This window comes from Apteryx rowi, unplaced genomic scaffold, assembly GCF_003343035.1.
Source record: "Apteryx rowi isolate R43461 unplaced genomic scaffold, aptRow1 scaffold_492, whole genome shotgun sequence".
Lineage (NCBI taxonomy): Eukaryota > Metazoa > Chordata > Aves > Apterygiformes > Apterygidae > Apteryx > Apteryx rowi.
In genome coordinates this window covers 563,861-583,387 of record NW_020450752.1, presented here as the reverse complement: position 1 = coordinate 583,387, position 19,527 = coordinate 563,861, and the positions used below count along the sequence as shown (strand labels likewise).

Here is a 19,527-nt window from a genome sequence, read left to right as displayed (position 1 = left end):
GGGGGGACGAGCGGGGCACTGTGCTGCGGGTGCAGCTGGGGGCTGTTGGACAGGGGGCTAGGTGCGACGAAAGCCCTGGCATGAAGATGGTGCAGGTGGGGGGTGGGAAAAGAGGGAGACTGTGGGGAAGTCAAAGGGTTTTTTTGGGGGGTGGGAGTGCAGCTGGGAGGTGTAGGGGGAGAGAGGAATGCAGGATGGGAGGCGGTGTGGGGGAGCGGGAGGGTGAGGGAGACTGGAGGTCTCTCGAATTGGGAGAGGTGTCTGCTTGGCTCTCCCGGGCGAGGCAGAGGGTGTCTGAGGATTGGGAACGTTCTGCGGGTGTTGCGGAGAAGAGGGATAGCATAAGGCTCCGGCATTCAGCAGGATYCATGCAGAGATTGGAGAAAATATTTCAGGAATTTCTGCTTGTCCTAGGAGCCTTCGGCTCCATGGGTCATTTGCATTTCAGTTATTTTTGGCTCCCTGTAATGTCATCTTAACAGAATGTATAATGTAATTTTCCTGATTAGCTCTTRAAAGGGAGGTTTGCGCTGTTGTGAAGGCTGTGCCTTGGGGAGGGTGTGATAGAGCCACACGGTCTTGCTGGGCTTTTCTCACCTCCTCTTGGCTTCAGGTGCAGCGGAAATGGATTCCCAGGAGATCAAAGAGCTGCAGCAAGAAGTTATGGAGGAGCTGGGCATCTCCATGGAGGAGCTCCAGGACATCATCGACGAAGAGCTGGAGAAGTTTGAGTGCGTGAAGCAGAGGAAGCAGCAGCTGGAGGAGCTGGAGAAGTGCGTGAAACAGAAAGAAGAGGAGGTGGCTCACGTCGACCGGCTCTTTGACGATGCTTCGAGGTGGGTGCGCTTGGAATCGCGGCCGCGTGTCCGAGTCAGGTCTCGGAGAGCAGAGGAGGAGGAGGAGATCAGATGGCAGGGTCCGATGTTTTGAGTGCTGCTCGTTTCCCATCCATGTGGACTGACGTTGCGGCTTTGCATCAGTTCACTTGTACGAGGTTCTTGAGGGATTAATTAAAATTACTGTCTTGGGGCTTTGAATCCTTTGTGCGAGTWCTCTTCCCTCACCTCCTGATGGTTGTATTTAATTAGCAGCTTCCCAGCGGTGCCTGTTTGTTTCTGTGGTACTGTGGGATGTTCAGCCAGACTCGCCTTGTCTTTTCCTTTCTCTGTTCCTCTTTTATTCCCCCAGAGCCATTGATAAATGTGAGATATTGGTAAAAGATCTATACTCCAAGCTGGGCCTCCAGTATCGTGAGAGCAGTTCTGAGGACGAGGACTTGGCCGCCAAGGCCACGGAAGTGATCGAGATCCCAGATGAGGACGATGATGACGTCATGAGCATCGATTCAGGCTGGAAGCACAGTTCAGTATCCCGTTACGCCGCGGGGTGATGAGGGGAGGGATGGAGATATGAGTGTGTCCCGGAGGAGGAAGGGAGTGAGCGGGGATCGAGGTAAAGATATGTCACCCATAAGCGCCGTTGGTCCTTAAGCGCGAGAGGATCAGATAGGCAAAGCCCTTGTGGGTTTGTGTGAGGAGCATCACCTCTTGTGTGATCTGCCTGGGCTTGTAACTATTCCACGGCTCCTGGAGTTAAGCTTTGTTCCGGTGCCAAGCTGGGACCTGCTTTTCCACCTGCCTGATCGTTGTCCCCTCCAATGCCTTTGCTCTGGGGAAGGTGCCTGTGCAGCAGGTCATGCATCTAGAAAGCATGGCCTTACTTGAGTGGATTTTMTGACAAGGACAGAGAAGGCTCTTGCATGGATGCTTTTCTCTGTTCTCTCTTGCTTTGTTTCTTCCCCAAGAGGTTTTAAACCACTTTTTTTCCCTCTTGTTAAACACAGGTGATACTAGTTCCAGAATCGTGAAGGATCAGACTCTGGTGAGTTGGAAAAGACCTGACTGTAGTGTACTTCTGCAGTGGGGTTTTACTGGAACTCTTGGGATATTGTGTTTTGTGCAAAAAAGGTTCTTCATATTTTTTCCTATCTTTCCTTCCCTTCAGCTGCGGGAAGCCATGGCTGCAATGAGAAAGTCCGCCCAAGATGTTCAGAAATTTATGGACGCTGTGAACAAGAAAACAAATGCCCAGGATACACAAAAAGGTCGGTGTGTGAGAGCTTCTCGGGGCTGACACGAGTGGGCTGACGATCCTGTGTGTCCTAACCCTGGTCCTCTCTGAACCTCAGGCTTGTCGGTTTTCTTTCTGAAAAAGAAAATAATGTGAGGATTTCAGCTTCTCTGAGGAAAATTTAAAAACAAAAAAACAAAAAAACCCAAACTCTAGTTTTCTGCTTCCCTGCTGGGGAGACCCATTAGGCTGCAGTGATTCCAAATTCCTATTTTATTTCTTTAAACTCTTTCCAAAAACAAATACAAATGACAGCTTCCATAACATGAAAGCTTTTTAGCGCTGTTAAACCTTACCCCCAATTACTCTGTCCAGTAAAACTGAGATGCTTAGACTGACTAAGGCAAAGGAAAGCAAGAACACTCCTCCTGTCTCAAGTCTGACAGACATTCTTTGTATCGCGTACATAAGAAAGTGAATTTTTTGAGCAGTTTCTAACTCATTTTCTGGTTCTTGTTTTCTGGGTAGACGGACAGACCCCTCAGCAAACTCCTGGCACTCTCCAGCCTGTGAGCTCTGCTGCCACTGGGAGCGACCTCAGCAACGATGGTGACCTGAAGGTTGGCATGAGGATCCTGGGCAAGAAGAGAACGAAGACGTGGCACAAAGGGACGCTGATTGCGATCCAGACAGTTGGTACGTCCCGCGCTTGCTGTTGTGTCGTGGTGCTTGTGGCTTTCACGAGATTTTGGGTGACTAATGTTGATGAGACTTTCAGCATATCCCCCACAGTGTCAGAGCACCTCGTGCCACCTGAAAAGAGGATCCAGTGAAAGGCACTGGGTACTTGCATGATGTTGTGAAAGCAACACATCTCCTTTATTTTACCTTCCAAACTAATTTCTGAAAAGCTTTCAAATCTGTTCTGAACTTGAATCATAAAGTGGTGTACATGGTATTGGATTTTTTTGTGTGAAATCGCTTGCGTTTTATTGATCTTGCCCTGTTGAAATGTCTTTCAGGTGCTGGTAAGAAGTACAAAGTGAAATTTGACAATAAAGGGAAGAGTTTGCTCTCTGGCAATCACATTGCTTATGACTATCACCCCTCACCTGAGAAACACTACGTTGGGAGCAGGGTTGTGGCAAAATACAAAGATGGGAATCAGGTTTGGCTGTATGCTGGCATTGTGGCTGAAACCCCAAACGTAAAGAATAAAGACAGGTATTTAATTCTCCTCCATAATGATGTTCCCCTACCCTTTTTTTTTTTTAAAAAAAAAAGTATATTTGCTATTGTGAGGGCTAAATTGTTGTTCTCTCATTCCTGGGGACCTAGTTCTCGATGCTGTTTCTTAAGCTTTTCTTATCTAAGAAAGCTCTGGGTGGAGCTTCCATTCTATTACGCATATCACTGAGTTAGAAATTATATCTGGTAATTCATTCAAATTATCACGCAAATGTAAGTCCGCACTGCTCAAGGCATAAAACATGGCATTAGGAAACATGAGCCCTAGAAGTATTCAGTGCCAGCAACATTGCCAAAGCACTTAAGGAAAAGAAACAGCAGGTCTGAGGCAGTCTCTTTGCTTGCATGTAAATAAAGAGGCAGGGCTGCTTTGATGTTGTGGTTTAGGCTTGTGGTCTTTCTGAGAAGATTCATAGAGGATATAGTCACCCTTCTTGGTTCAAATGTGGCTCTGCAATAAACGCCTAATTGTGTAAAGCTCTATCTGATAAGTGGTTAATAACTGAATACAAACTGTGTTTGTTAGTCATGTTGCAAATGAACTCCTCCTGGCTAGACTCCCTGTAGTGCTGACTGTAATGCAACCTTGATGAGGCTCCGTATCCTAAAGCCATTATTCGGAAGCGCGTAGCGCTAAGTGGGTGCCGTATCCAGCCTTGTGGGTACGCCCGTGGGGGCTCCTTGTCCCCTGCGGGCGCTGGGGCCTCTTTCATGCTCGCTGCCTGTCTGCAGGTGGAGCACTGGAGGTGTCCTCCAGCTCTCTGCCCAGGGGGCTGTTCGGATCACGGTGTGCCATCTCTGCTGCGGCTCTGTCCCAAAAGTTCCAAGAACAGCTTTGCTTGCAGAGATTAGGAGCAGATAAACTGTCTTTCCCCTTCCCCTAGCCCCTATGGTGTGGGGCATAGGGGGAATCTGGAGCTGGGGGGAGAGGTCCTGCCTGGCCTGTGCTGCTGGGGAGCCTCCTGTGGCCTTCAGGAGCACAGGGATAGCTCAGGGCTGGGTGAGAGCTGTTCCGAAATGACCTGGGGAAATGGCAGTACTGGAAAGCTCCTGAAGTCCTGGCAGAGATGACTGCTTCTTTCTGTCCTTGTTCATCGTATCTCATTTGAGGAGGGCCTTTGGGACTGGCAGAACGAGGAAGGAGGTTCTCACTGTTATTGTATGACCGAAGCATTGAGGCGTTTCTAATTACGACTTCCAACACCTTGTTCCCTGCTGTGCTGCAGGTTCCTGATCTTCTTTGACGATGGCTATGCTTCATACGTCAAGGAGTGGGAGCTGTACCCAATCTGCAGGCCACGTGAGTGATCTCTGTCCCTTCTGTGTCCTAACACTGAACTTATATGGAGAAGCTTTGGGTATAAGAGAGAGTTTGACTCCAGTGGGTGTTATGAATGTCCTCTTATAGTGCTGTGCCTGTAAAGATTGGCTTTGTTTATGAAGCTGGAGGAAATAGTGGCTTATTRCTTGCAGAGTGAGTGTGCTGTGGCTCCTTGTACTCTGGATGCGTTAAGGTGGCTGTACCAAAGTCCTGCTGCTCAAGCAGGGCAGGCTTTAGGAGGTCAAACTAAGCAGTGGTGCCCTTTCCTCCTGACCCTAGTTTAGGACTGTAGAAAGGCCAGGGTTTCCGAGCGTTAGATCCCCAGTGCAGGCACAGATGGCCCTAGGAGCACTGGATGCGAATGTGTCACGTGGCAGGCAGGGGTGATCGAAGATGAGAATGAGTCTAAGCGGGATTGGTACTGCACTAACGGGATTCGCTTCTGTAAAACTTCCTGGACATGCGATATGTTTGGAGGCTGTTGCACCTACTTGCTTGACTGATCTTGGGAAAAAATCCATGTGGGATCTCTTTTAAAAAAGAATCAGTGGTGTTCTTTGTAAAAAAACAAAACGAAACAAAAAAAAAACCTTTCCTCTTCCTCCCTTTCTCCCCTCTACCCCTTTCTGAGCAGTTAAAAAGACTTGGGAAGATATAGAGGACGTGTCCTGTCGCGATTTCATCGAGGAGTACATCACAGCCTACCCCAACCGTCCCATGGTGCTGCTGAAGAATGGCCAGCTGATCAAAACAGAGTGGGAAGGGACCTGGTGGAAATCCAGAGTGGAAGAAGTGGATGGCAGCCTGGTCAAAATCCTCTTCCTGGTATGGCAGCTTTCCCTCTCCTGTTAGAGGGAGAGGGAAAATTCARTTTGGGGGGCTGAGGTCATGTTGTTTCCTTTGTTGTCTGGCCTGGCCAAATCCAGTTTCCTTGCTAATGTCAGACAGAACCTTGGAGCAAGCAGGTGTTTTGCTTRCTATGCCTCGATGTGAAGGTGAGACTTTTCCATTTGCATGATAAAAGTTTCAAAAGACCTTTAGAGCATTGTGCCTGTAAAACTTGCTAGTGTAGGAGCAAAATTTCTAAGTAACAGATGAARAAGAAACAAAATCCATCTTCTGCAGGAGATTCCGTCCTGGTTCCTTTCTTGCTGTAAACTCCTCTTAGCAATGTCTTCTGTCCAAGTAGAAGTACTGGTGTGAGAAGCAGCAGAGCAACTGAGCAGAAGTTGCTGATATTCTGCTTGCTCAAATTCTATAGATTGCAGAAAGGGAACAAGCTCGCTCACTATCTGTCCCCGCTTGGCTCCTTTCCTGTCTAGATAACGATGCAGCTGCTAGGGTTGAGGAAGATGTGCATTTGCAAACTTCACCTCAGTGTCCTCGAGGAGATACTGTTTGTGCAGAGGAGTTAGTTTGTGTCCCTAAAGAGCCTGGTTTCTCCAACGGTGCCTTGTTAGTCAGTTGTGCTGAGAATAGAAGCAGGTTTGAAGTTTGGGGTCTTGGTATGGTGCCTCTCTCTAGCCTGGAGGTGGAGCTGGGTTTGTATTTAGTGTTTTCCTGGATATATTGAATTACTTGCTGCCTCYGTCCTCCCTTGGCTGCATGGTCTTACGTGAGCCTTCAGGCGAATGCTTTGCCCCCTCTCCGTTTAGTTCTGCCTCCTGTAAAAGCATCATTGCTGCCTCCCAGTCCRTGCTGTGCCTCCAGCAAGCTCTTGCTGTAGGTGCTGTGAGCGTTGCGTTCTTCTCTCTGCTGCAGGATGACAAACGCTGTGAGTGGATTTACCGGGGTTCCACACGCCTTGAGCCCATGTTCAGCATGAAAACCTCCACAGCCTCCACCCAAGAAAAGAAGCAAAGTGGACAAGCGAGGACTCGTCCTAATGTCGGTATGTGGCGTCTTTCTTTTCAGTGTGTGTCCTGGAACTCAAATACTCCCCCCCACCAGCAAAACTTCTGGAGATCTAAGATTTACGGTGATCTTTATCAACTGGCGTAAATAGGATGCAGCAAAACTAGACTGCAGTTGTGTGAAGTGGCCAGAATCTGTTTGGGGTGACTAGCTGTGATTCGGAGCTCAGCGGATAGCCTAGTTTTAATTGCAAGTGCTTTGGTTTTGGTTACCTTCAGGGACTGAACCAATATTTTTGTGGTTGGCACAACAAACTTTGGTCGATGCAGAGACTTTGACGTTCTGTTTCTCTTTCCCATTCCCCACTAGGTGCTGTCAGGAGCAAAGGGCCCGTGGTACAATATACGCAAGATTTAACGGGAGCTGGTACCCAGTACAAACCTCTAGAGCAAATGCAGGCAGCCTCGCTGGCTGCAGCACGGTCCGTTTCTCCACAGCCTGCTGAGATGGAGTAAGTACAGCCAGTTCAGTTTTCTGCTCGCACCATTAACTCCTTTGCGTTTCGTCTCCAGCGCTCAGCTCTTTCAGGCTCCACCCTTTCCATGTAGAGGAATCCTCAGGTGCAGGTTTCCTCCATGACTAGGCTTGTTTCCTGGTTACACAAATAGTTTTTAGTCAGGCTTCTGGGGGAAACTGTAGTTAGAGGCTGCTGGATGAGTAACTGGGGGTGGGAGAGCTGACAGCCCCACACCCCTYGAGCCAGAGGCGCTGTCCTTACCCAGGGCTAAAGCTTCACACTTGATGTATTTCCAAGTTAGACAGTTTGCTGCTTCTCTTCCGAAAATCTGAATTGCTCCCTCGTGTCACGATCCAGGCACTGGCCCCCGGCTGCCTTGCATTCCTCCGCTTGGACTGACCTGCTCACGGACCTCAATGACTTACAAGGCCCTGAGAACTCAGGATCAGTGGTTGGTCTTGGTGGTCACGGACCAAACCTGATAAAGCTAAGCTACAGCCAAGTCACACACGTGCCTCCTGCCGCCGGGGGCCTGAGCGGGATGTTCTCAGAGGTGCGGGCTAGTGCCGAAGGAGGCCTGGATGAGAGAGGAACTCAGCCTTGGGACGAAGAGAGCGTGTTCGAGAACACCGGGGTACCTGAGCATGTGCTCTGGGACTTTAATAACTTCCTAGGGGAGAGAGATGCTGTCCCCGTTCATTTTTGTCACCAGTGTGGATTTCCCATCCGAATTTATGGACGTCTGGTCCCCTGCCAGCATGTCTTCTGCTGTGACTGTGCCTTGCTGCATGGGCAAAAGGGAGAAAGGAGGTGTCCCAGCTGTAATGAACCTGTGCAGCAAGTGAAGCTTTATTCACCACATTCCCTCTAGGTGCAGCAGCGTGCGAGAAAGCCCCTCTGCCCCCAGCCTCCGTTCTCAGGACTGGTTTCTCCAAGCAGCAGTGCAATATGACCCCTTCTGCCCCAGGAGGTGGGAGCCAAGTAGGAAATGTTCCTCCTGGGCCCTTCTGACCAAGACCGGAGAATCCAAGCTGTAGCCTTGTTCCTTGTTTCCTCTGTAGCCAAGAAGAGAGGCCCGATGCCGAAGGAGGTCTGTTCCAGTGTGAGAAATGCAATGCTGGCTCCTCCGCCGTCAGTCTAGGGCCCTGTTTGTGAACATAGGAAGAGCTTGACTCCCTCTCTCTAACACCGGGGCACCCCGAGCTGTCGAGGGCGTAGGAAGGATGTGCAATAGCACAGCACGTGGACAATAAAGCCGGACTGCTGTGGTCTGTCAGTCTGCAGTCTCACGACTGCCTTATCTYTCCTTTTCCATTTAACAGTCTTTGTAGTGGTTATAAGAAACACTTCCCCCACCCCCCTCGCCCTCCACTGTGGCTTTAACTTTAGGATCCTGTTGTCAGATCAAATATAAGCAGACACAGAACTTGCACTGCAGCTGTTTCCCTGCCTTGCCGTTAAGTAGCAAACTGCTTAAAGACAACTGGTTTTAACATTGACTGAAGGCAGCATACTACATTCGTGTTGCTGCTGTCCCAAGAGATACTGTTGGGTTAAAAATACATTGTTTGTAGATTATTAAAACTTGAGAGAATGGTTTCTTCACTCCGGTGTTTTGTTTACTCTGAGGAAGGCCTGGTTCTCTTCCCTCTCTAGTCTTTCACCTCCAGGATCTTGTATGGTGCCAGGGACTGCTCGCAGCCATTTCTGACTGTTTAAAGCCTGTTGACAGAAGCATTTTTCTCCTGCTCTTGAGTCTGTGAAATGTGTTCTTAATGCCTTCCTTTGAAGGCAGACGTGTGCAGAAAGTTTTACCCCCTCTCCTGCTCTCCCTGCCTCTTCCCTTTCTGCCCTGAAAAAACACGGTGTCACTCCACTTGTTTGAAAGCCAGCGGCTGGGGTGAGATGTTTTCTGTTTAATCCGTATTAATGGACTGAAAATCTCCACCACTGTTTTCTTGGAGTGTGAGGGCTACTGTCCTCCAAGTGCCTCCTGCCTTCCTGATGTTGTGTATTGGGCTGCAGAGGTGTTTGGAGCCCCCTSGGAGCCCTTTTGGCAGTGATATTATTACATTCCCTCGTATAATCTTATCTTGTTACTTGGTACGGACAAAAGAGTCCTCTGTATTCCTTATTCCTCCCACTGCTCTATACCGTAGCACTGACTGAGCCGGTAAGCTCTCGTTTCTGCTACCCCAGGGGACTCTTCGTGTCCTGCTTCRTCCAGCTTCCTGAAGTGAAGGCCTCGGACGTCCTCACTGCTCCCTCTCTCACCTGGCCRTGCCTCACCTCTAAATAAATAGCGCTATGTCAGAAGTCATTTTTAAACGTAGCCGTGTTCTGGCATTTGTTTGGGACTGTTGCAGGGTTGCTATAGCGCGAGCAGTCGGAGACGAGCTGATTTTCGCYGTTCTCGGGGAAAGATCTGCTTGGTTTCTCTTGATGCCTTGGACGGAGGACTGTTGCTAACTCTCATGGGGGAGGGTTGTTTTGGCTGCCTCCGTGTCTCAATCCTACCAGTTGTGCGAGCGTGTACGTCTTGCGAATCACCTCCCTTGCTTCTTCCCTTGCGCAGGGGCTCCGACAGCCAGCTGGCCCAGTCTAGAAAGCAAGTGGCCAAGAAGAGCACTTCCTTCCGTCCYGGCTCCGTGGGATCTGGGCAGTCCTCACCCGCTTCACCTGTCCTAAGCGATACGCCGCCTGCGGGAAGGACCGGCACGGCCCAGCAGCATCGGTAAGCGAAGTCTTGGCTAGTTCGCTCTTCATGCGAATGCAGCGAAGTCCCTGGGTCCTTGTGAGAGCTTGGGGTGCTAATACAAATTTGGGGCTGGGTTGTCTTGGTGCAGGTCTGCTTCGTTATGAACACCTTTTTTTGGCAGCTTGTTTGCTCCAGAGCGTTTGTCCTTTTCTTACCTCGTTCTCCCTCCCAAACAACGGTTACGTTTTGCTGTTGGCTTGAGCCTGAAGGGTCTCTTATCGGTTCTGAACAGTGCTTAGCCCAGAGCCTCTGAACCTGCTTGTTTCTAGAGGGTCCCTGTTTCTATAAGCTCTCTGGGGCTGTGGGGAAGCTGGTAATAATGTAAATCTGCAGGTGGCTTTTCCACAGCAGCAATCCCCAGCACAAGAAGCCGTTGATCCCTCTCCTGAGACCACAATCAATTTGTTTCTGCTTCCCTAGTTCTGGTTTCGGGGTTTTACTTTTATTTGTCCTCTGCTGCTGGTAAACGCCCCCTTTGGGACTGCTTTGTCCTGCTTCCAGGGGGATGTTGGGACTTGGGTCAAATTGGACTAAGCGGCAAACCCAGCAGGGTGTCTCARTGTGTATCTAGCAGCAGCTTTAACAGGAATTAGATGCCTAAATCCCTTTGAAGGTCTAGGCGAAAGCGCTGCCCTTCCCTAAACTAAGAGGGTTCGTGTATCTCTTTTCCCGTAACAGGTTCTCCAGTGGCCAGGCGGGCACTGGCGCAGCACAGGCCTTCCACGGCATGATGGACCGTGTCCCCAACGAGCCCTCGTACCGAGCCCCGCTGGAGAAACTCTTCTACCTGCCGCACGTCTGCAGCTACACCTGCCTGTCCCGCGTCCGCCCCATCCGCAGCGATCAGTACCGCAGCAAGAACCCCCTGCTCATCCCGCTGCTCTATGACTTCCGACGGATGACGGCCCGCCGACGGGTTAACCGCAAGATGGGCTTCCACGTCATCTACAAGACGCCGTGCGGGCTGTGCCTGCGAACCATGCAGGAGATCGAACGGTACCTTTTTGAGACAGACTGCGACTTCCTTTTCCTGGAAATGTTCTGCCTGGACCCCTACGTGCTGGTGGATCGCAAGTTCCAGCCCTACAAGCCCTACTACTACATCGCGGACATTACCAAGGGCAGGGAGGACGTGCCCCTGTCCTGCGTCAACGAGATCGATAACACCCCGCCTCCGCAGGTGGCCTACAGCAAGGAGCGCATCCCGGGCAAAGGGGTTTACATCAACACCAGCTGGGAGTTCCTCGTGGGCTGCGACTGTAAAGACGGCTGCAGAGACAAGTAGGTGACTCCTTGCGCGCTGCAGTGTCTGTACTGCCTGCCCTGATAACAACCYGTGTCTGGCTCAGCTGAACAAACTCTGGTATTTGGTGAGGAGATGAGGTAAATCCTTGCTTGATGCCTTCAGCCTCCCAGTAAGCCGTAGCACTGCATGGTGAATATCAGTACTATTCCTCCTGCCATCACGGCAAAGCTGAGCTCTTACTATGCTGTATTTGTCTAGTCTCTTTAATTTTTCTCCGCTCTCCGTGCTTTTGGTCTTCACCGTGCCCTACAGCAGCTGGTTCTGCTGTTTTAAAGCTGTGTTGTGCAAAAGCTCTTCCTCGGGGATGGTCCAAGACTTGCTCTGGACTTTGTGCCCACCCAGTCCTGGTGGGTCGCAGGTTTGGCTCCGGGTTGAGTCCTGTGTGCTTGTCTTTCCTCCTACACGCACGCAGAAAGATGCGACTTCTTTTCCTTCCCGCAACGCGGGTGTGTAAAACTAACCTTTGGGCATGGGTGGGTTTTTCTGTGTGTGCCTCTAGATCGAAATGTGCTTGTCACCAGCTGACAGTCCAGGCGACTGGCTGCACCCCAGGCGGGCAGATCAACCCCAATTCGGGATACCAGCACAAAAGGCTGGAAGAATGCCTCCCGACAGGGTGAGTAGAGCTGTGCTGCCTCCTTCTCTTGCGAATATCGGCCCCAGAAAGTTGGCCTTCGATGCTTTCAGGCAGTATTTCCTAGAGCTAAATGCAGATCCTAGAAAACGTGCCTCTGTTCCTGATTCATCGGCTAACTCATGGCCCAGCATCTCTCTCCATTACTGTACTACCTGGCACTACGCTGACTCTCTCCCTGCTCTGCCAAGCTTTAAGCTGMTGCTGCTGCCGAGCTCTCAGCCTGCTGCAGGTCCCTCTGCAACATTACTGGCACAACACCGAATCTTGGGAAGCGGCTTTTTTTTTTTTTAAGGGAAGATAATTCAGGTCCTAGAGGTGTCACTGTTCTCCCTCCTTTCAGAGTCTACGAGTGTAACAAGAGGTGCAAGTGCAACGTTAACATGTGCACCAATCGCTTGGTCCAACACGGGCTCCAAGTCCGGCTGCAGTTATTCAAGACGCAGAACAAAGGCTGGGGCATTCGCTGCCTTGATGATATTGCCAAAGGCTCTTTTGTCTGCATCTACGCAGGTAGGATTTCACCCTGCTGAACAAGTAGGTGGAAACCTCTTAATCTTAAAATGGGTGCTGCGCATGAAAAGTCTTTGCTGAGCCACTGCCCTTCTTGGCAGTCACGTGTATTCATTTATGAAACTGGTTTCTTCTGCTGAAGTGGGGCTACGGGGGAATAAGGATTGGAAAGATCTGGTTGCGTCAAGCCTGAGTGAGGCTGGAGACTCGGCTTTGTTTATCACAAAACGCAAACCCAGCAGAATGGGTGTGAAGCTCTTCCTGTGCATGTTAAAGGGACAGGAAAGTGAAAACCTCGCTGCTGAACTTGCAGCACTGTGATTTCCTGACTGATGCTCCTTGCCCAACTCTTAAATAAGATGCTGCAGAACCGGCGTGGCTGCAGTGCCAGTGTCGAGAGAAGTGCTCAGATCCCCAGAGCTGGTTTCGCACAGCGAGGATGAATCAACAGATACCTGCTTCCTGTTTATACCAAACCAGTCCCTGGGACATCCTCGCAGGCCAATAAAATGCAGAAGTTGCATCGCTTGGTTGTGTTAACTCTGAAAAGAAATTAACCACGGGCATTGCCCGAGTTCTTGCGCTTTGGTTTCTTACCCTTAACATTGCCTCCATGCTACACCCTCGCCTCCATCCAAAAGTCTTCAGAGGAAAAGGCAATTGCTCTGTTCAAATTCCTGTTCAGAGATTTCCTCCTTGGAAACCTGGATGTTAACAGGGACCCGCTTTAGGTCTGCCACGTGCTTGAGATTGTCATTACCTTGAGTGGGAGGGTAACATGTTGTCCTCTCCCAGCCCAGCCTTAGGGTAAGATGGTGTCAGCCCTGTTTGCTCCTCCCTGAGCCTTTGGGGAGGATAAAATTTGTGCGGCGGGAATGTCATTGCAGGAAAACTCGCAGCTTGTTCTCTCTTCCCCACCTCCCAGGGAAAATCCTCACCGATGACTTTGCTGACAAAGAGGGGTTAGAGATGGGCGACGAATACTTTGCGAACCTGGACCACATCGAGAGCGTGGAGAACTTCAAGGAGGGCTACGAGAGCGACGCGAAGTGCTCTTCTGACAGCAGCGGGGTGGACCTCAAGGACGAAGAGGAGGAGAACACAGGCACTGAGGAGCAGGAGGAGTCCAACGAGGATAGCTCCGATGACAATTTCTGCAAGGACGAGGACTTCAGCACCAGCTCGGTGTGGCGCAGCTACGCCACGCGACGGCAGACCCGGGGCCAGAAGGAGAACGGGCTGTCGGAGACGGCCTCCAAGGACTCTGGGCTCACCCGGCAGATCAGCCACGACGAGACAACGGTGGCTGCCTCCTGTAAGCTGCCGGTGTCTGAGGAAACCTCCAAGAACAAAGTGGCCTCGTGGCTGAGCTCCAACAGCATGGCCGACAGCTTCCAGGACAACGACAGCGCCTCCTCCTTCAAGATGAGCGAAGGCGGCGAAGCCAAGGCCTGCAAAACGGAGCTGCCTGGTGAGAGAGAGAAAGCCTCCACTTCTGGCCTGGGCGACGTGGATGGAGAGTCGAAGGCGTTGAAGAAAGATGTAAGGGAGGGCTGTGGGGCTGGGATACGAGTATTGCCCCCTGCCTTTAGGGATGGGGAAACTGAGGCACAGAGACGTGCCTTAGCTGTGCTCTCGCTCGAATCCCCTCTCTACCTGTACAGCTTGACTAGGTCGGACTGTGGTGCTGTTCGGTGTCTGTCCCCCTGCCCTGCTTACGTGGCCTTTGCCGCTGTGGTGCCTGTGGGGTAGGGAGAGGCCTTTCCTCTTCCTGGGGGAAGTGGTGGCACGAATCGCTCGCCCACGCGCCCCGGGGCACTGTGTGCCCACGCGGAGGGTGTGCAGCCCCGAGGGATCGAGCCGTCCGCAGCCTGGCCGGGTACCCGAGGTGGCGTGGGGAGCAAGAGATGACGTCCAGACAGGGTTGGGGACAGCAGATGCTTCAAAAGGGAAAGATTTTAATCTGCCATTTTCCTCTCCGCAGGAACCTGAAGATCCAAACAAACTTCCCGGGTAAGGTTTCTTAAATTGTACTTTCCTGCCTTTTTATGTACACATCTCCCTCGTTATTGTCCATTTGTCCGTGGACAGGCCCGCTAGGAGACGCGAGCGTGACCCGCTCTTGTCCTCGCCCCGCAGGCTAAGCGACTTGGGAAGGATGTACGGCTACAACCCRAGTCCTCCCAAGCTGGAAGGGATCCGGAGGCCGACGAGCAAAACCGCCCTGCTCCAGAGCAGACGGCACTCTGTCCCCACGCAGCCCTCCACGGACGTAAGAACTGATCCTTTGGGCTTCGGGCTGGGGCAGGAGGGGGCGGGCCGGGCTCTGCCTTACGGCCCAAAACTGGTTTGATGAAGGCCTCGAACCTTCCTCCACGTGCTTTATATGCAGCTTTCATGCCCAGCTGAGCACCTCAGCAGGGCTGGTGGGTTTGTAATTGTTATTTCTTGGGGGGTTCTGAATTTTTTTGGACAGTGGGGATCCTACTTGGTTCTGAAAGCCCAAGAAATGGGGCAGTTTGGTTTCCATTGGGAAAAGGGGAGCCCTGAGCGTTGCTTGGAGAGCAATAGAAGGAGGCTCCTGCTGYGCTCAGGAGCCGTTAATGCCTTTCTGCAGGACGTGCTGACCCTGTCGAGCAGCACGGACAGCGAGGGGGAGAACGGGCAGGCGGCGGCAGGGCAGGCCCCGGGCACCACCAACGACAGCGACGACATCCAGACCATTTCCTCCGGCTCCGAGGAGGAGGAAGCGGATGACAAGAAAAACCCCTCATCTGGCTCAGGTGAGGACAGCTGCACTTTGCGGGGGGGGAGGAAGCGGGGCTGAGAACAGAAAGCGCAAAGCCACGGCAAGCGAAACTGGTCAGAAACCACAGGCAAGGGCTGACAAGGGGCTGACCGCATTTGCAGGGCACAGCTGTGGGTGTTGCAAGTCCTGCTCCGAATGCCTCTGAGCTGAAGTCTAACAGCCGAGGCCTGAAGCTTTCCCGGGTCCTGTTTGAGACTTTGCAAAGTCAAGCCTCAATGAGGGAAAGAGCAACTGTTTGAGGCTGGTTTTGTTGGGTTTCCAGGCACTGCTGGGTAGAGCRGAGAGCTGGGAGGATTCCCAGGCACCATCCCAGGGTGGTATTTTACATCTGAGCTGGGAGCGGCGTCCCTAAGGGTTTTGCTTTGCGGCAAAGGGGCCGGCGTCTTGGGCAAGCAGCGCTAGCGTGGGGCTCCTTTGGGAGACGGAGAGGGATCGCAGCAGCGTGTGCTCCTCTGTCGCCGCAGGTCCCGTTAAGAGGCAGGTGGCGGTGAAGTCCACCCGAGGCTTTGCCCTGAAATCAACTCACGGCATCGCCATCAAGTCGACCAACATGGCAGCGGCCGACAAGGGCGAGAGCGCGCCCGTCCGCAGGACCACCCGCCAGTTCTACGACGGAGAGGAGTCCTGTTACATCATTGACGCCAAACTGGAGGGCAACCTGGGCCGCTACCTTAACGTGAGTCGCTGCCCTYGGCAGCTGGCGCTCCACGCTTGTCGGTTAGGAGCCAATCTCGCTGCCACCTTGGAGACCTCCTTGGAAGAGCACAAGTAGCTGTTCGCTGCTGATCTGGGCAGGATTTTGGATGTAATATGGGGATGAAGCTAACCCTGCTGCCTGCTCTCGTGTCTGCAGTTCACCTCTTCCCTCAGAGGAGTTGTGAATTGCTGGCAAACGTGGCTGTTTGTTTGCCCCTTGCTTTGAGGCAGGGAACAGAAGCCCTGGAAATAGGGGAGGAAAGGGGAATCTCTTAGTATCCTTGGCGGCTGGGGAGGGAAAGGGACACCTTTGGGGTGATTCTGCTGCCTCGGGCTGGGGTGACCTGCCCTCTGGGAAGGCCTGTTCCTCCCCAAGTCTAGATAAACAGTGGGAAGAGCTGGATTAGGTGGGATGATTCCCCCACAAAAAGAGGAAAAGGGGGGGGGCTGTTCCAGCCATGTGGCGTGCGGTAAGCAGTGTGGACAAGTCAGTCCTTCCAGCAACCGTTACCTTTGCTAGCATGGATCTCGTGACTCATCCCTGGTCACGCAGGGCGCGGGCAGGGGAGGGAGGGAGCGGCTCCTGTTTCAGCAGGCTTATGCTGGATGCAGCGCTCGAATCAGGAATGCTGTTGTTTAAAAAGGCTCGCGTTCGCTGCCAGCTGGTTCGCGTCCCTCCCGACGCAGGAACTCGCTCACTGCGTTTCCCTCTGGTCTCTTTGCAGCATAGCTGCAGCCCTAACCTCTTCGTGCAGAACGTTTTCGTGGACACGCATGACCTCCGCTTCCCTTGGGTCGCCTTCTTCGCTAGCAAGTGAGTTGCGGAGCGCTTGGGCCAGGGCGGGTGGGCTGCGCCTGCTGCCGGTTCACGGCTCCTTGGCTGTGTGACCACATGGCTGAGTGTTTCCCACTTCTGGTGACTGCTGCCCAGTTTCATATGGGCCCAAGTGGAGAAGAGGTTTGGAGGTAAATTTGGGCCAAGACATCTCTACCCGTGATGGAGGTGTCTAGTGCTATTTGCACCAGTTTCAGGCCTTTCCAAAGCCAGGGGAGAAATAAGCACTGAGCAGGTGGCTGCCTGCATTCCTTGAATTGCAAACAGAAGTGTGAGCATCCACCTCTCCGGCAGCTCCCGGTGGTGATGGATCCCTGCCATGTACCTCTCGGGGGCTGAGAGTGCGGCGTCGCCTCTTTGAAGCCCCACGGCAGTGAGTCATTGGGGAACTTTGTCCCTTGCTCAGTGCGGAGCCAAACACGCACCCATTCTGGTGGCTTCGCCCTTGCCCTGGGGGAAGCTGGACTGCGCTGTCCCATCCAGACCTGCCTGCGTGGCTGTACATAAGCGTTGCCCTTTGCTAGCAGGGGCTTAACCTTCTTTTTCGGGAACAGTCTCTTCTCCCAGTCTGTGTGGGATCGGCTTTGCAAGACACTTGCCTGCTTGTTCTTTCTTCCCAGGAGGATACGAGCTGGCACGGAGCTGACGTGGGATTACAACTACGAAGTGGGCAGCGTGGAAGGCAAAGAGCTGCTGTGCTGCTGCGGGGCCATCGAGTGCCGAGGGCGGCTGCTGTGAGCCCGGCAGCTCTTCCCAAATGCCCGGGGGGGGGGGAACGCTGGATCCCTCCTAGCTTACCCTCTGCTTTGAGGGTAAAGTACTGTATTGCTTCTAAGGAGAGGGTGGTGTTGTTTAATAGTAACTGTTACAAAGCTGATCACAATGGCTTTGAGTTCTCCTGTTCACTTGAAAAATGACGGCAGCAGATGGACAAGGACTGGAGACAACCCTGGCACGACGCACGTGTGTGTGACAGCCGCGGTGGGCAGGTGACTGCCAAACCGGCTCTCTGCAAGCTGCGAGCTTTGCTTTTACTGTGCCCTGGGGCCACGGTAGCTCTGTCCCTCATCAGCACAGGAAAGGACATAAGTCAGGCTGTTACTGGAGGTCCTGAGCTGGCCAACATACAGCTGTTCCTGCTCTCCTCAAGTTCTCTACTAAATTTAAGACACAAACCCCTGAGCAGCTGCTGCTGGTGCTCGTTTGCTGCCTGTAAAGGTAATTCCAGGGGGAAACAGTTCACAGAGCCTCCAGGGACATGTTTCACTGGTGGGACAGGGCCATTGCTGACCCCATGGCCCTGGGAACAGCGTGGGAGGGGGCGAGGATGGTGGAAGTAAGCCCAGCATGGACCAATCTGGCTTTATAGCAATGACCTGTGACTCTAGGTGGGGAAAAAAAAAGCATCTCTCTCCGGCTCTGAGATGGTGTAAAGAATCTTTTCATTGTTAAAAAGCAATAAAGTATGTTTTTCTAAAATAAATAAAGAAAAAACTGCCCTGAAACCCAGGTTTTTCTGCCACATTCGGCTGCTTACCCTCGGAGCCGAAAGCAAGACCCTCTACCAGCAAAGTGACCTGAGCCACAGCAAGGGCCTGGCCCGGCCGATGAAGGCAGCCACTGCTGCGAGCTCCAACCTCGCTGGCCTGACTCACACATCTTAGATAGATAGATAGTTTCACAGCGAAACACCCTGAAAGAGCTGCTTTTAACCACTTCCTTCACCCTTGCTTCCAGTGGGCTTGTAGGAAAACTGTCCTTGGGAGGCAGATCAGCCCAGCCATGTGCACAGTCGGGGGCAGAGGGAGGGCAGAAAGCTCCCACAGTCGTTTTGGGCAAAACAAATATTCATTAAATCCTCAACTCGTTGAAAGTAAAGCAGAGAAGTTGAACTTCTCTCGTTAAGGCAACGAACATCAACACTGCCCCAGCTCCCACCGTTCTAGGATACAATCCWAAAGCAAGACACCCCCCCCCCCCCAAAACCCCACTCAAAGCGTGCCACAGGGAAGGTGCAGTTAGGCACGGCCTCCAACGGGAATCGGTCAAGTCAAACTCTAATGCGGGAAGCAGCGGGGATGAAAGGGCAGAAGCTGGCGCGGGGCCTGCAGCGCTGGCAGCCGGGGAGGATGGCGCAGCCTCCTTCCAGCCTGGCCCGGCTGCTGGACGTGGCACAAACCGAACAGCAGCTCCACAAGTAAAACTCGCTTTTTTTTTTTTTTCCCTAGCAGGTGGGTTGTTTTTTTTTTCTTTTTTGCAAGGCTTGTTCCTGCCTGTCCAAAGGCTTAAGTGAGTCAGAGCGAACGCTGGCTAAAAGAGGCAGATTTTTAACAAAGCGGCCTCGATTCCCGCATCAACCCCCTGGTTGAACGCAAAACCTTGGCCTGGAAGAGGTAGGAAGTAGCGAAACAGAGCTTAACAGAGGGGCTCCAGCTGCCTTCCCCATCCCTCGGGCACCGACGCTGCTCCGGGCAGCACCCAGCTGGTGCCACCGCAGGCTTACGCAGGTGCCCTCCCAACAAGGGAGGCTTTTTTCAGGGCTAAACAACCTTTTTTTTTTTTTTTTTTCTTTTCTTTTCTCCTTTTTTTACCTTTCTGGGGCCTCCGCGAGCTCCGATTCCCATCCTTACAGTCCGCTTGAATAGCAGCTTTGTAATTCTAGCAGGCCGAGGAGGGCGGTCTGCTCCTCTCGCTGCCCGGCCAGCCTAGCCCCGCGGCGCTGCTTTAGGGACCCAGCGGCACGACGCTTTCAAAAGAAGAACAAAAAGAGGTTTAAAAAAAAAAAAGAGCCTGGCCCAGGTCTCCCCGGCCCCAGCAGAGCCAGGTACCAACGAGCAGCGCCAGCCCAAGCCCTTTCCAGCTCTGGGTTGCTCCAAATCCGAGAGAAGATGCCCAAGCCCGTTTTTACCGAAGTTTATTAGTTTTTTTTTTTTTTTTTTAAACTTTTAATATATTTAACTTTCTTT

At 52.3% G+C, this 19,527-nt stretch overlaps 1 protein-coding gene and 1 long non-coding RNA gene across 3 annotated transcripts in view; one reads left to right on the top strand and one right to left on the bottom strand.

Moving 5' to 3' along the window:
• Window positions 1–18,058, top strand: part of SETDB1 (SET domain bifurcated 1) — an 18,995-nt gene extending 937 nt beyond the window's left edge. Inside the window, exons 2-22 of one of the 2 annotated variants that reach the window (XM_026079135.1) lie at window positions 615–836; window positions 1,189–1,361; window positions 1,844–1,881; window positions 2,005–2,104; window positions 2,599–2,766; window positions 3,093–3,294; window positions 4,545–4,618; window positions 5,274–5,464; window positions 6,401–6,530; window positions 6,863–7,004; window positions 9,586–9,744; window positions 10,447–11,049; window positions 11,574–11,690; window positions 12,052–12,221; window positions 13,147–13,763; window positions 14,206–14,234; window positions 14,361–14,493; window positions 14,839–15,004; window positions 15,495–15,706; window positions 16,452–16,540; window positions 17,182–18,058. In XM_026079135.1, the coding sequence (XP_025934920.1) occupies window positions 625–836; window positions 1,189–1,361; window positions 1,844–1,881; window positions 2,005–2,104; window positions 2,599–2,766; window positions 3,093–3,294; window positions 4,545–4,618; window positions 5,274–5,464; window positions 6,401–6,530; window positions 6,863–7,004; window positions 9,586–9,744; window positions 10,447–11,049; window positions 11,574–11,690; window positions 12,052–12,221; window positions 13,147–13,763; window positions 14,206–14,234; window positions 14,361–14,493; window positions 14,839–15,004; window positions 15,495–15,706; window positions 16,452–16,540; window positions 17,182–17,299 (3,843 nt within the window). In that variant the 5' untranslated portion in view covers window positions 615–624 and the 3' untranslated portion in view covers window positions 17,300–18,058. The other variant, XM_026079136.1, reaches the window with a different exon arrangement.
• Window positions 2,776–7,351, bottom strand: LOC112972527. The gene is made up of 3 exons (XR_003255707.1): window positions 7,272–7,351; window positions 6,935–7,145; window positions 2,776–2,883 (listed from the first exon to the last, which is right to left on the bottom strand). It is a non-coding gene; the product is annotated as an uncharacterized LOC112972527 (long non-coding RNA).
• Window positions 18,059–19,527: the final 1,469 nt, after the last annotated feature.